Here is a 15,811-nt window from a genome sequence, read left to right on the forward strand (position 1 = left end):
ACAGATTGAAAGCTGAAAGATGGTATTATAGCTGACAAAATGTTTCTTAAACACAAATGATGAAATTGTACTTATTTCCTTTGGATAAAACATTCAAAAATTTCCTTGAAAATTAGGGGCTTAGGTTAAAAATAAAATCCTACTCATGAGCAAAATACATTTTTGAAAACTCTCTAATAATTCTGCCAATATCCTTTAAAACTATTTTTGTCTCATTAAATTTCTAATATTTTCTTTCATTTAAAAATTGTGGGATATAAGTTTGTATTAGTTCTGACTAGTAAAATCTATCTGAAAATATAGAAAATATTAAAACTTTCACCCAGACACTTTGGAAATCAAGAATAAGGTTAGTTTTTTTTTTTTAGGTTAATTCTAAATTTGGTCAAAGTCTTATTATTCACAGTGACATACTCTAAACTTAAACTACTTAAAAGGTATCAAAACATCTCCTGACATAATATTATGGGTTCTCCCTGAGAAAACATCTATGACAACATGTTATCATGAGTAATTAAAAGAATACTGTTCTTGTCAGGAGTAAATCAAAAGAACATTAAGTCTTGTGTCTGGAAGATTTAGGTCAAATAAATGTTATATCAATCCTAAGATTCTGAAGAGTGTATAAGAAAGCCACAGTGGGTATACTGGACATATGTAAATAACACCTGCCTTCTAAATTAGCAGGCTATATCTAAGCTCTGTTGTTTCAATTTACTTGGTAAATACAGAATGTCTATTACATGCAAGTTACTATGCTTGGATTTGTGGTTTGTGCTTCCAACCACAGCTCTCTGCCCATCTATCTGTACTTCACTGATAACGCAGATTTCACCTATCACTAAATGCTAAATATGTTACTCTCTACATTCAAACAACAATGATGACTGTTAGGCATATGCTACTATTCCCTCAATCAGAGGTTCATAGCAGCATCCTACCCATCATTTTGTTATGAGACAAAACCATTACATATCTTCCTATTGCAATTCTGTCTCCCTTTGCAGGCAGAAAAAGAGCTTAGGCTATTTCTTAAGGTTTGTTTCAGAATTATAACTGAGACGCTTACAGCCCATCTAACATTTTTAAAAAACAACACAGCTGACATTCAAATACTTGAGTTGGTTTCATCATTCTCTCTTGGCTCTGGCTCTTCTCAAGGATTCTTCCCTGTAAACTGCGTCTATAAATCGACCACAGTGTTCTTAAGGCCAGATCTAAAACTACGGATACAGTTGTCGATGGCGATCACACACAGCTGCCAGTCACATCCAGTTTCTTCTAGGTCATAAACAGGGAAGGTGTCTTGGAGAAACTCTGGTGATAAAATCCCAAAACAGAACAGTTACTTCTCAGAGAAATCAATTTATTCACCCCTAATTCTACTGCTTTTTTTTTTTTTGGTGCTATGGGGCTAAATTCAGGTTATCACTTGTGCTAAGCACACAGTATTCCATTGAGGTGTACCTCCAGCCCAGTGTCTTTAAAATTTTAACTAAAATGTATCAAACGTGCATCTAGCATGCTATTATCTCAAACACAGGCATACTAAACCGTTATAGGCTACAGGAGGCTGCAATGTTTTCAACCTTGGAGATGCAAGAAGCTGAAACTGCTAAATTTTTTTGCTACTCTTGGATTTATATCTGACAAATGGGATGAGGGTCTTTAGATCTTGTAGTTATAGGATGACTTGCATAAGGGAAAACGACAGCGTAACATAATTCAAGGAGCACTCTGAAAGAAAGTGGGAGGAAAAAAGGAGAGATAGAGAAGAAAAATGTTTCTTAGAAGAAAAGAGTTGCCTTTGATACTTTTTAATGTAATTACCTCAGTACTATTGAGCCCTTACAAGAGAATTCAGTGACCCCTACAAGTTGGCCTTAGTTTGCAACATTAACCTCAGTTGTTTTTCACTAGGGTTAATAGAGTGATAAACAGGACAATACCATTAATACGCCATATATCCAAAATTTTTAGTAAGATGCATCCAAGTGAAAAGGTTTTCATGCCCAAAAGAATAAAGGAAACATCTGTATTAGGTCAGTATCATGCTCTCTCTTGCTGAACTGAATATTTTTATTAACGAAAGGAAGTTAGGGAAAGGCTTGTCCATGGGCCCATGAAGCAAAGCAGGGATGGGTAATTAACACATGGGAAGACAAACACAGCAACTCAAAGCCTGCAACAGACAGTGACAAAGGGCCAAAACTGTCCAGTGTATTCTCTAAAACACTAGTCCTGGAAGGATTTTCTTGAGGAAAAGGCTCCATTGTGTAAATGGGAAATGTTAGTCCCCACTGGGGGATTTACATTACACATGGCATAGTAAATGATTTGAGAAATTCCACAGTATAGGTGGGTAACATTAACAACTGTCGTTATTCAAAGATTCTAAGAGCAGTGGCTCTGGTGGGGCACATAAATGAGGGAGATGATAGTGCATGAGAAGAGGGCCAGACCTGAGCAGAGCTGGCAGGCTTGACAGCTAAAGGTATTCAAAACATGTTTTAAAATTGAGAGTCCACTGAGGCCCTTGTGATGCTTAATAGCTTAAAGTATTTCCTGATTATCTGACTAAGAAGCACATTATTCACCAAATACTTATCAAATCTAGCTGTCTTTGAGAAACAATGTGAGGAAAGCTGACCTATATTAACAGGATAAAATGACGACGAAATAATATGAGATCCTACACTGATATTTAAAAATACTAACAGCAAAAATGATGTTCTGGTTTAGATCTAACATGTGCGCCCAAAGTCTCTGGTGATTGAATCATGGGAGCACTATACTCATCAGTGCATTAGGAAGGGGAGCCAGGTTAGAGGTGGGTCACTAGGGGTGTGCTTCTTGTCCTTGCCTTCTCCTTTCTTTCTCTCTTCTTCTTGGCTGCAATGAGGTAAGCAACTTTCCTCCGCCATGGCCCTCCACTGTGCTGCTTCTGCCTTGGAGCAAGCTGATTATGAACCAAAATAAACCTTGCCTCCTTTAAGTTGCAGGTGTCAGATATTTTGTCCCAGTGACGTGAGAGAGACTATTACACATGATAACAGCCTAAATGTTAACAATGTCAGTACTACATAAATGTCAGTATACAGGAGAAAATATCTTTTAGTTGACCATAAACTTAAAACAAGCAAGTATCACTGTAGGGTATATTAACAACCTAATAGGTAATAGGTAATTGTGGATTGATTTGAGCACAATGTAAGAGAATCAAATAATAGAATCAAATCAGGAAAACATGGCAATATTTAATTATAAAAGTATAAGACTTAAAAAGGAAAAGGTTGGATAGAATGCTTCTTCGCCAACTCAGATGCTTCAGATGGAGATATCTCTCTCTACATGTTAAGATTTTTTTTTTACTACAAGTTGCAGTAAAATTTTAAAAAGTGGAAAAAATTAGGTCAGATGATAGCAAATGCTTACAAAAGGAGTTGTAAGCAGAGCTTCTTTAGTTTAGTATAAAACACAATGTTGTTTCAATTTGCTGTATACGAAGGAGGAACCAACTGAAATTAGGTTAGGTGGGGTTCAGAGCTATGTCTTTCTGAATACCAGAAACATAAGAAAATACTCTGCTTCCTACTTTGTCCAAATTTAAGATTTCATACAATTGCTTTTAGAAGCTTTCTTACTTCATACATATGCCATAGATAGAGACCATACTGAGCTAATATTCATTTTAAAAAACTAGCAAATTAACCTGTTGTGGTATTGTTTGCACTTCTGCAAACTGATGAGGCCTTTCAACTTTGACATTAAGCCTCAATGAAGGTGTTTGAGTTTCCATACTCTCAGCAGGGAGGAGAGAGCAGGGAGTTAGTCAATAACCCCTTTGCTGTCACAATGAAGCCATTCAAGGCAGAGCAATTTGCCCTAAGAATCCAAATGCAAAAAGAAGTACAATTAATGAATTTTGTTATTCTCTAACAAGGGACTTGGTACACAAGTACCACCTCTCCTCAAAACATACACAAGCTAGATGGATTCTTCTTTCTGGCTTTCTTCCCCAAAACAACTGGCTTGTATTTATTCCAACATACTCTACACGTAACAAACCTCGGAGGGCATTAATCCTGTTGGAGTCAAGAGCACACAGGCCTTGCTCCAAACTGCCATAAACGTTACTTCTGATCAGGACATCATCTGTGAACAGGTGGTGGAGAAGGTATTTGGCTGAGTGCTCCGGGCGACACATGGATTTCGCTACATCTATCACTGAATTTGGTATCTTTATACATCTGAATGGATATCCAATATATCCTAGAAGTAAAAAAGAAAGGCATCAATTTTCACAGTGGATGATACGTTGCATTTTTTAAAAGGCTTTAACAAAAAGGCTGATTTTTCTGATTTTGGGGGGGGGGTACCAGGGACTGAAGCCAGGGTCTTTTGTTTCACACTAAGCTACATCCCTTTTTTAATTTTTATTTTGAGTCAAGGTCCAGCCTAGGCTCCACCCTGCAATCTTCCTGCCTCAGCCTTCCAAAATGCTGGGATTACAGGCATGAGCCACCATACCTGGTGATTTTTCTGAATTTTTAGACTTGAGAATCTGTGAGGTAGCAAAGAGAAATGAGACAGAAATCACTGATAATGTGATTATGCATGTTCTCATTGTTCAAAAGGAAGATACAATAAGTTTTAAAATTACATTTACTAATAAATTCTAAGTAGTTTTAATTACTGTTTTCTACTTATAAGAAAAGCTTTTCTCAGGGCCGAAGATTTAGCTCAGTGGTGCTGCCATCTGCCACACAAGCACAAGGACCCGAGTTTAATCCCTGGTACCAAAAAAAAGCTATTCCCAAAATAAGCACCATGATTCTTACTGAAATATTTTAATTTTTTTAAAATGTAGGTTTTCTACTTAGTATTAAACCCTTCATTTTATAAATCAATGCACTTGCTGATGATTCATCTCAAATATATTTTAGATATATCTGAGCTAACAAAATAAATGTTAAGCTTTTCAATTCTCAATTCTATAATTTATCTTCATCTCTCTGCAATTCATAGCGATATGCTTAGTTGACCTGTTCCCAGACAGAGCTCTGTATAAAACCTGTAACCCAAGCTCCCCAGATGAGATACTTTTTCTTTCCCATAGCCTTGGGGCCACTCTTGGGGCCTACCTCCTACCTACGATGGGCTTGGTTTGTGCTTTGCTTCTGTAAGTACAGGAGCTAGTTATCTGTTGATTTTTGTTTAATTTAGCCAGTCTGTTTCTACAATGTGTACAACCTTAACAGATTCAGCAGTTTGATTACTTTTATATTGGAAAAATAAAATGTACCACTTCAATAATTCAGTTTATACAGGATCGAAGGTAATATTCTACTGAAGGTTGATATGAGACAGGGTAGAGACACAATAAAGTTTGCCACCTCAGGGACACTTAGTGATGATGCTAAAGGCCAGCAGTACACTAAGGGGTTGGTGGAACTGTCCCTTACAGAACCAAATGAAAGCAGGATGTAACTTCAAAAGACAGCTGGCAGTGGGAATGCAACATTCTGAAGAATGGGATTCATTAATTCATGCCATAAACTACTGCTGAGCATAAGCACTGTGCCGGCACACAGAGAATTTGAACTTCCAGCTGATCCCAGCTGCAGCTCCTTCCCCTTCACCTGCAGAGGCTGGTGCCTCATCTGAGAGTTTACACTACTCAGATGAGTGGGTAAAAAGCCGCTCTCCACAGGAAAAATAACAGATTCAGCTTAACCTTACAAATGACCAGTTTTAGAACCAAGCATCTATATTGTATTAGCTCATTAATATGAGGTTAAATAGCTTCAACTTATGAAATTTTTTCCAACATATATAAAAATAGAGATTAACATGGTGAATCCCCTGAACACATCACCCAGATCCATAATCCACCACAATTATTTATTTTTTAAATTTACCTAGTGATCCAGGAGCGATAACTGCATTATCACTGCTGCCAGGTTTAGTATTACTGATCTGCACAGAATTCCTATTTTCTCTTATTTCTAAGGCCCTTGTATGGAGACAACTGAGAACTATCCTCACCACCACCAGCCCTTCAAGTATGTGTACAGATATTGGTGTAATGGGGTTGGGGGGGTCTTTATTTTTGTCAGCAATGTATAAATCAAGTCTCATAATAACAAAGTATGTACAAACACCCTTCATTTAACAACCCATTTCCATTCTTGTGACTGTCTTAGTTACTCTTCTTGTTGCTGACAAGCAAAGTTAAAAGGGGAAAAGTTTATTCTGGCTCATAGTTTGTAGAGTTCTCAGTTCATAGTTGGCTGGCTCCAAGAAAGGGTGACATGGCAGAGCAGCATCACAGAGGATAAACCATTTATGGCAGGCAGAAGGCAGCAAAGCAGTGAAATAGTGAAGTAGCAGCAAGTAACAACAGCGGCCCTCTTTCCATCCCTTATATTGTAACTGGGCTACCCACCCTAGCACTCATACCCTTAGTCCTAACACCCTTAATCCTAGCATTGCACCATGAATCAAAACCGGTATCACATCCTAAAACTCAGCATCACACACCCTAGATCCAGCCACCTCTGAAAAGCTCTACCTATAACCACATGGTACTTGGGGGAAAATCCAGATACAAGCCATAGCATCTGCTAAATGAGAAATTATATATAGTATGTACATTACAGTATTCAGCACAAAGAAACTGTCAAAGAAAACCTCAACCTGATGACTTTGCTTTTACTTGCATAACTCTTACTGTAATATACAACAGAACATAAAACTACAATACTGTACCATACATAGTCAGCAAAAATTACAATACTTTACTATAAAGAAGCTACCATAAGGCAGCACTGCTACTCACATTCCCGTGACATAAGTCCAAATGTGAGTTGTAAGTCCAAGTGGTGGGTTGTGAACAATTGTTAAACAGGTAGGTCATTAAATGAGGAATTCTGTACATGCTCCAGCATCTACCAGGAACTTGTAGATTGGTAGGGAAGCAACAGCTCCACAATGGTGGGCTGACATTATATAAATACTGTGTGCCACAATACTACCTGAAAGGAAGCAGAGGTGTGGATGCTCCCTCACGCTGCCATGACTTGCTGCTTCTCGGGGACCTGGTAGCTCTGTCTGATGAACTGAACAATAATTACTGGCACAAAGTAAGTGCCTGACAAATATTCCACAAATAAATGAGTAAACAGGTTTCTTGGGGATGACAATTTGTGCTTGTTTTTAATGTTTTATTTTCTCTTTCCCTAGTGGATTTCTAATCTGGCTATACATCTGAATTACCTTTGGAATCTTTTTTTAAAAAACAGCAACACTCTCAGGGAATTCAACCAGAATCTGGTGGTGGAAGAGAATTGGCAAGAGTAATGTTTTTTAAAAAGGTCTTATGTGGTTTTAATATTCATCCAGGAGTAACAATGACTGCCCTAAGTTGGGGCTTCTCAAACTTTAGTGTGCTCACAAACTACCTGAAGGGTCTTGCTAAAAGGTAAATTCTGCCTCAGTGAGTCTGATGTAGAGACCAAGGACTGCACTTTCAAACTATCCTGAGCTGCTGCTGCTTTGGGGCCAAGGATCCACTTTGAGTGTCAAGAACCTATTCAGTTATTTGTCAAGCATACAGCAGGCACCTGGCAGATGTTGCCTCTCTTCTGATGCACAAGCACACAGGCAAATTATCATTTTCCAGGCAGCATCTTAATTTTACATGCAAATTTTGGGTGCAGTTTTTGAAAGCTATAAAATGGAATGTTAAAAATAAGCAGACTGGTTTTAGACAGATGGTGCTTGAGCTATCACTGAAATCAAACCGTTCACCAGGAAAACATAAGTTCAGCTACAAATATTCTTGGCAAAGAGTTTCCATAAACTTACTCCAGGAGGTAAGAATAACTAGCCATAGCAAGAATAAAGTGGGGTTTTAGAGAGGTTGGTAGAAATTAGAAATCGTCATTAAGTTAAATACTTTATCAGGAGAAGACAATAGATATGACATTCTTCCCTAATGGCTTTTTTAGGATATAAAAAGTCTCTAATGTATTTTGAAGACAAACTGGTTGAGAAACAAATCAGATTCCTGTTACCATTTTAACTATGTAGGGTGTAAAATATTTGTGATAGTTTAACCTCATGACAATCATTATTTTTACCATATTCCACCATCACTGGCAGGGAACAAGTAAGGAAAGGCCTGCCTTGAGGTCCTCAGCCACCAATGAAACACAGTCAAGGAACATACACAGTTGGTTCCTTTTCATGTTACTTGGTGAGATACTGAAAAAGATTTTCTAAACATCTCTGTAGCTGAAACGTTTTCCATCATAAGCCTTCATTTCAAGTGTACTAATCATAACACTATATTTGATTTTTCTTTAGGTTATTTTATAGTGTATAAAAGTCAAGTAGTGAAACAGGAACTATGCCTTTGAAAGAACATCTCCTGTCCCCTTAAGTAAATGAAATGTTTAGCACATGGCCAAAAGATTCTGTGTGTTATACCATCAGTTATGCAGTTGTATACAGTATGGACTTGTGAAGCAGTTAACATACTTGATGAAAAATAACTTACTGAAGTACTTTTGGCTTTAGAACCTAAACAGCAAATCAGAGAACTGATAGGGAAATACAGGCTTTTCAGTCTTTTCCACATTCACTCAAATCAAAGTTGATAAAAAGTGCTGCCAGATATTCTGCAAAGGGCAGAATGTATTCAGGAAAATTAGAAATGAAATTAACAAAAAAGAGTAAGAAAATTTTATTTAAAATAAATACAGACTTTTTCTATTACTAATTGCCATTCTTCTCCCTACCTCATTCTGAGTTTAAAAGTTTCACCCAATGGGGATGCTCTGCAGAATACGTGTATTTCTTCTCACAGGAATTACCCTAAAACACTAACCTAGGAGGTCAATACTAACATCTTATCTTGATGCTTTTAAAAAGTGTTTAATCAAAAGCCAAATAGTGCAAGGTGCTAAGACTAGTAATTCAATGGATAAGTCAGAACTAAAAAGAAAAGGCAACTTGTAAAGAGAAAATAGACTCGCTGCAAACATTATGACACCACACTTTATCTTCCTGTGCACTTACCCCATAAACATAAATTGCCCATAAACATCTCTCCTATACCCTTTACCTAGCTAAGAAGTCTTCTGATTCGCATGTCTGTCCTTAGCAAAACTTACTGGAACTTCCTCAAAGAAGGTGTTCTGCTCTGTGAGCTTCCTGTCATTATTACCACATTGGCCTGGAATTTCTGCTGCTGCTGATATGTCCCATTCTGGACCGTGAGCTCCTTGTGGGCAGAATACTTTTTCCTTGGGGTGTCTTCAGTGCCAATGCATTCTAGGGCCTCAATACAAAATTTCTGGAAGTGGATTAACCATGAGGTCCTATTTCACTATTGTCAGTCACTAGCACTGAAAAGTCTGGTTTTATTCTTACACTCTTTACTTACTTGAGTTCTTTATTTCTTTGTATCAAGTTTCAGCACTAAAAAACTGACTTATTACTTACCATAAGCAACCAACATCAACAGGGCTTGTCTTAGTCCATCAGTCTACGGACAAATTTTATTCCTTAGCAGTTATTACCTATTATATATCACAAAGTTATAAAGTCAGGGTCTGCCAAGACAGCCATTGTGGACTCTCCCACCTCTGTTCCTGTAAGTTTACCTAATAAATCTCCTTGTATAATTATACATATATTTTCTATTGATCTCAATACTCTAGAGAACCCTCACCAATACAGATTTTAGTACCAAGAGTGGTTCTAGAGACACAGGATTTTAAGGATGAATTTCCCTAATCCATTTCAAGGTTCTTAGAGTTGGCTCTCTTATTTGATAAGACCTAAAGTTGTCATGAGCTCTCCTTCTGATAGAGAGTACTGATAGTCTATGGTGTGAACTATTTAAAGTAATACACAGCATAGATCCATTAGATTATCCTAATTCACCACTTATGAGATGCAAGGAATTTAGTAATTCTATACACAATGCTTTTGAACATTTTTGGAAGAGTAAGAAATATAATGTCGGCTGATTACTCTTAGCATCCATCTCTGGACAAAGTAACAAAGGAAAATAATGGGGTCAAAAACTCAAATTACAAGCTCCATACATACACAAATGATCTAAAGGCTTCTAAGGTATTTCCTGAAGGAAAATCTTCTTTCCTTTAGCCATAAACCTGAAGTAGTTGTAAATAACCAAACATAAGCCCTCATCATACAATTCACTAAATTATAGCACATGTTAAATGCTCAGCCATGAAGGGTATCTGTAGAAGTTGAGGGCACTGTTTGGAAAAGAATGGGATCCTGTAAATTGAGATGGAGATTTGAGGAAGAACTTGATGAGGCTGGAAACATTGAATTCCTAAATTTTGATGAGATTATCTTTACAGGGGAAGATATTTCCCCATTCCCATGGGCAGAGGCATCCAAGAATAGGACATGGCAGTTAAGAGTGCAGTGTCAACTTGACTGTCTTTGAAATTCACCCTGGGATTGGTGGAGCACACTTCTGGGTGTGTCTATGTAGGTCAGGGAGGTATGACCTTAGGGTCTATATCTGGTCCTTCGTCCCTTCTTTGTTGGCACTGTTCTCCCACTCTGGTACCCAGCTCACATGAAATAAGCATTTTTGTTTGCCCGTACCCTATCACCATGATGTTTCTGCATTAGCGCCAGCTGACCACATACTCAATTCCATGGAAACCATGAGCCAAATTACACCTCTCCCCCTTTAACTTCTGAAGTTTGGATATTGTGCCTCAGTGACAGAAAAGCTGACTAATACACCTGTTATCATGATTTCCCTGACAGGTGACATTTACATCATACTTACATTCTGGATATTGCATTAAGAGCTCTAAATGCACTATCCCATTGATCATCAGAATTCTATGACATGGGTACTGTTAGTTTTGTTACTTCACAGCTGAAGGAACTAATATTTAGATTGAAAAGTAGCTGAAGGTCACAGGTTAGTAAGATATAGAGCTGAGATGTGAACCCACCAGGCAGTTACACTCAAGATTCCATGTTCTCAAACATTATTCTTTATGGCCTTATATGCCACAGTGCTATGTTTTATATCTAAAATGTCCCCCAAAGCCACACATGCTCATAGGAGGGATTTGGGGAGGTGACTGGATTGTGCGTATGTGATACTGGATCATGGGTGTGTGGTACTGGATTACTCCAGTGATTGGTTTATAGTGGGGTGTGATGTTGGAAGGTGAAGCCTGGTTGGAGGAGGAAGGTCACTGAGGTTGTGGCCTGGAAGTTCATACCCTTCCTACTCCCTTGCTCCATCCTTGCTTCTCATCACCATGTTAAGAACTCTTCCTCCTCTGCCATGCCACACTGCTTAGAGTCAATGGACTATGGACTGAAACCTCTAAAAACTGTGAGCCTAAATAAACCTTTCCTTCTTTAACTTGTGGGTATCAAGTATTCTGTACCTATATAAGAAAGTAACTAAAACAGATTTTGGTACCAGAGAAGTCATTGCTGTGACCTAGCTATATGGTTCAGACACCTTTAGAACTGGCTCATTGGAAGAGTTTGTAAAGGTTTGGAGATGCTGGCTTAAGAAGCAGCCCTAGAAAGCTTTAAGTTGATCTTGATGGGATATTATGGTAAGAGCTTAGAAAACCAGAATGCTGACAGAAATGCAGCCAGTAAAGACAAGGTTTAGGAGGTTTTAGTTGGGAACAAGGGATATGTTGTCAGTTAGACTTCAGGCCATGTACGATATGCTCCAGCTGAAAACATGTCTGTGTTTTGCTCATGTCTGGAAACATTGTTAGAGACTAAAATTAAGAATGGTGGACTAATCTGGCAGAAGAAATTCCAAGGCAGTTTAATGTTGAGACAGTGGTGATGGCTACTATTGGGGGCTTTCAGCTAGCTTTTAGCTAGCTCTTGAGAATCAAGAGCACATGTGCAGCAGAATAATTTTAAATGTTTTGAGTTTGGCCAGAAAAGAAGTTCTGGTAAAGTTGGGGCCAGATAGAGCAGAAGAGAGCTTGGTTGCCGAAGAAATTAGCATTAAAATGAATCCATATACTTTGGACAAGGACAATAGAAAGGATAGCCTGAGGATATCACAGGAACCAGCAGGACCCCCACCCAGGCTCAAAATTACAAAAGTGAAAGACTTTGCTTTGAAAAGAGGGCCTCAGGGCATCATTTCCAGAATGGGGGCAGCCTAGCAGATTCAGGTTAACTTGCTCACCCATCTAGGCATTCAGAGGCCTCTGCAACTACCAGCAAGATGCAAAAAGGTTCAGCTACCTCTCCAGCTGGTGAAAGACATTGGCATCATCCACATGGTGCTGGTTTGCATGCATGCAGAATGCAAGAGTTGTGCTATCAGGAAGGCCATGGTTTCAGCAGAAGGCCTGGAAGGCCACGCAGTGTGCTCCTCACAGGGCAGTTTGTGAAGCTATGAGAGGGAAGCCTACAGTGTTATAGTGATCCTGGGATACTGGAAAAACAAGGAGTATGGGTCATCTGAGGAAAGCTTCAAGGGGTGAACAAAGCCAGCCCAAAAGAAAAGCAGTGAGAGCTGCAACCACCTGCGTTGAATACAGGCAGAGCCACACAAGTGGTTTAGAGTTCACATTTTGCCACAGATTGCCCTGGGTGCTGGACATGGAACTATGGGATTTAATGTTTACCCTGCTGAATCTTGGTCTTACTTTGGTTCCATTCCTTTCTGTCCTTCTATTTCTACCTTTTGGAATGGGAATGTTTATTCTGGGCCATTGTGTCTTTGAAGAGTTTAACTTTCTTTTCATTTTTACAGGGGCTCACAGCTAAGAGTTTACCTTAAATCTCAGGGGAGACTTTGGTCTTAGACTTTTCAGCAATGCTGAAACTGTTAGGACTTTGGCAACTTTTAGAAATAGACTAAATGCATTTTGCACCAAGAGATGCACATGAGTCTTTGGGGGGCCAGGGGCGGAATGTTATGGTTTGTATCTAAATGTACCTCAAAGTTTTATGTGCTCATAGGTGGGGCTTTTGGCGGATGACTGGTTTAGTGTGGGTGTGTGGTGCTAGATTAGTCTACTGATGGGTTTATAGTGGGGTGTGATGTTGGGAGGTAAAGCCTGGTTGGAGGAGGTAGGTCACTGAGGGTGTGTCCTGGAAGTATATATCCTTCCTACTCCCTCCTCTTCCCTTGAGGGCTCACTGCTTCTTGCTTGCTATGGCTCTATCATGTTACCCTTGGAGCCAGTCAACTATGGACTGAAACCTCTACAAACTGCGAGCCAAAATAAGCCTTTCCTCCTTTAAAGTGTACATGTTGGGTGCAGCTATGAGAAAGTAACTAAGACAATGGATACAGCAGAAGTCACTTAACTAATTCTCTATTGTCGCCAGTTTTCCACGATTCTATAAAAGACCATTCTTTTCTTTCTTTTTTTTTTTTTTTTTTTTTTTTTTTGGTTCTAGGAATAGAACTCAAGCCTCATGCATGCGAGGCAGGCGCTGTGCGGTTGAGCCACATCCCCAGCCCCTAAAAGGACATTCTTATACCAAAATTTTAATGTAAACATTTTTATTATAGCTTTAGATAAAAGTGGGATTACTAAATCAACTGGCATAAATATGTTAGTGGATTTTTACACAAACTAACGTTCAGAAAGTCTCCGCCAACTTACCATTGTAACATTACACCAGTGTGCTCATTTTAGTACAGAGTACAACTTTTCACTATTTCTTCTAGTTTTAGTAATAAAACAATTTAAAGGAAAGGCTGCTCTCTAAGACAGGAGTCAGCAAACTGCAGTCCCCAAGCTAATCTCAATGCTAGTTTGTATAAATGAAGATGCACAAGTATGCAGCCACACTTGTCCACTGGCCCATCATCCCTGGTTGCTTTTTTGTTACAACAGCAGAGGTAAGCAGTTCAGACATAAATACTATCTAGCCTTTTACAGATAAAAGTTTGCTGACTTCTGTTCTAGAGTATAATTACAGATAAGGACTAAGAAATGAAGACCAAAAGGAACTATAAAATATTTGGAAGGCATGCCCTTAGAGACCAGAGTCTTGAGTCCCCTCATCTCTACCACTGTGGCTTGGCAGGTTGTACAGTGGAATGGTGAGCAACATGAGCTTTAAGGTTAAAGATAACTGAGGCAGAGTTCAGCAAGTGTCATTCATCTGTTTTGTGAACTCAGAGATTTGAGTAATAAAAATGCCAACACATCATGGGGTCATTGTGAGTATTAAGAGAGAAGTATGTCAGTTGATCACCACAATGCCTTATACATAAAATGCATTCAATAAATGCAAGTCGTTATTGTATCACCTCAAACCAGCCCTCAAAATAAGAAACAAACTGCTTCCACTAGCTTGTAGGAAAAATGCTAATGAATGTACGTTAAACAATGCTACTTGTAATAGGTGTCATTTCAGACTTACCAAAACTAAAACGATGAAGAGGACAAACAGATGATGAGAAAGGATGTTGACCTCCATAATTTCTCATTAACTTTGGGCGATTCTTCCTGCCAGAGTTACTTTTCATATTGGTTCCTGTTTCTACTGATGTTTCTGTAAGTAAAAATGTTAAAAGAAACAAGCTCTCAACTGTAAATTCTTTATCCGGCAAGAACTGTTTTTTGGCTATGAGAGGGAAATACACATACAAGACAAAAGAGAAAAGTAAAAGTATTTGTTACCAGTACACCTACTCTCAAAGAATAGCTCAAGGGAGGTCTTCAGATGGGAAAATTATGATGATGTTAGGACTCCTGGAGCATCAAGAAAAAGGAAGAACAGAAATATGAATATGGAAAAACTAGATCATTCATATATTACTGGGAGAGGTGTAAAAATGAAATAGCTACAATGGAACAGTTTGTCAGTTTCTTTAAAAAAATATATCTGCAATTCCACATAACCTAGTAATTTCACTCTTGGGTACTTATCTTAGAAAAATAAAAGTCCATGCTAACATAAAATGCAGCATGAGTGCTCTTAGCAGCATTATATGTGACAACCCAAAGAAAAAAACAACTGAAATGTCCTTCAATGATGAATGGTCAAACAAACTGTGATAAATCTATTCCACAGACTACTACTTAGCAATAGAAAGGAAGAGCAGAAATATAGGTAAATAAAAAACTATCATGAATTTTCTAAATCATATGGAATTACTGAGACCAAAATAAAAACTCCATCTGAAACCTAAGCCAATGAAACTTAAAAGTGGGGAGGGCAAAGGGACTTAAGAAGAATCAAAATTTTAGAACTTTACTCCAAGCCAGGCATGGTGACACACACCTGGGAGGCTAAGGCAGGAGAATTATGAGTGCAAGGACAGCCTGAGCAACATAGCAAGTTGGAGTCCAGCCTGGACTAGTGAGACCTTATCTGAAAAACAAAGAAAGAAAAGAAAACCTTATTCCAAGTGGCAAAATGTTCATACCAACAGACTGTCATAAGTGATATATGTATATAATAATCTGGAACAACCACTGGGAAACCTATGCAAAATAATACTCTCAAAGTAATAAACAAATCAAAATGGAATACTAAAAACTACTCAACCTAAAGAAAGGCAAGAAAGAGAAATACAGTAATGACAAACAAAAGAAACAAAAACAAATGAAGCCAGATATGATGACATATGCCTGTAATTTCAGCATGCTGGGAATCTGAGGCAGGAGAATCACAAGTTTAAGCCCAACCTGGGCAATTTAGCAACTTACCAAGACCCTATCTCAAAAAGTAAAAAAAGACAAGGTCCTAAGTTCGACCCCCGGTATCACAAAAAAAAAAAAAAAAA

The 15,811-nt window shown here is 38.3% G+C and overlaps 1 protein-coding gene across 1 annotated transcript in view; it reads right to left on the bottom strand.

The window, feature by feature from the left end:
- Positions 1-472: 472 nt before the first annotated feature.
- Positions 473-15,811, bottom strand: part of Bend2 (BEN domain containing 2) — a 50,847-nt gene continuing 35,508 nt past the window's right edge. Inside the window, exons 10-12 of the mRNA XM_010643685.1 lie at positions 14,443-14,574; positions 4,069-4,272; positions 473-1,317 (exon numbers count right to left, since the gene is read on the bottom strand). Of these exons, the coding sequence (XP_010641987.1) occupies positions 1,184-1,317; positions 4,069-4,272; positions 14,443-14,574 (470 nt within the window). The 3' untranslated portion in view covers positions 473-1,183. The remainder of the gene's footprint in view (positions 1,318-4,068; positions 4,273-14,442; positions 14,575-15,811) is intronic.

Source organism: Fukomys damarensis, unplaced genomic scaffold, assembly GCF_012274545.1.
Source record: "Fukomys damarensis isolate Sample0158 unplaced genomic scaffold, DMR_v1.0_HiC HiC_scaffold_39, whole genome shotgun sequence".
In the NCBI taxonomy this organism is placed as follows: Eukaryota; Metazoa; Chordata; class Mammalia; order Rodentia; family Bathyergidae; genus Fukomys; species Fukomys damarensis.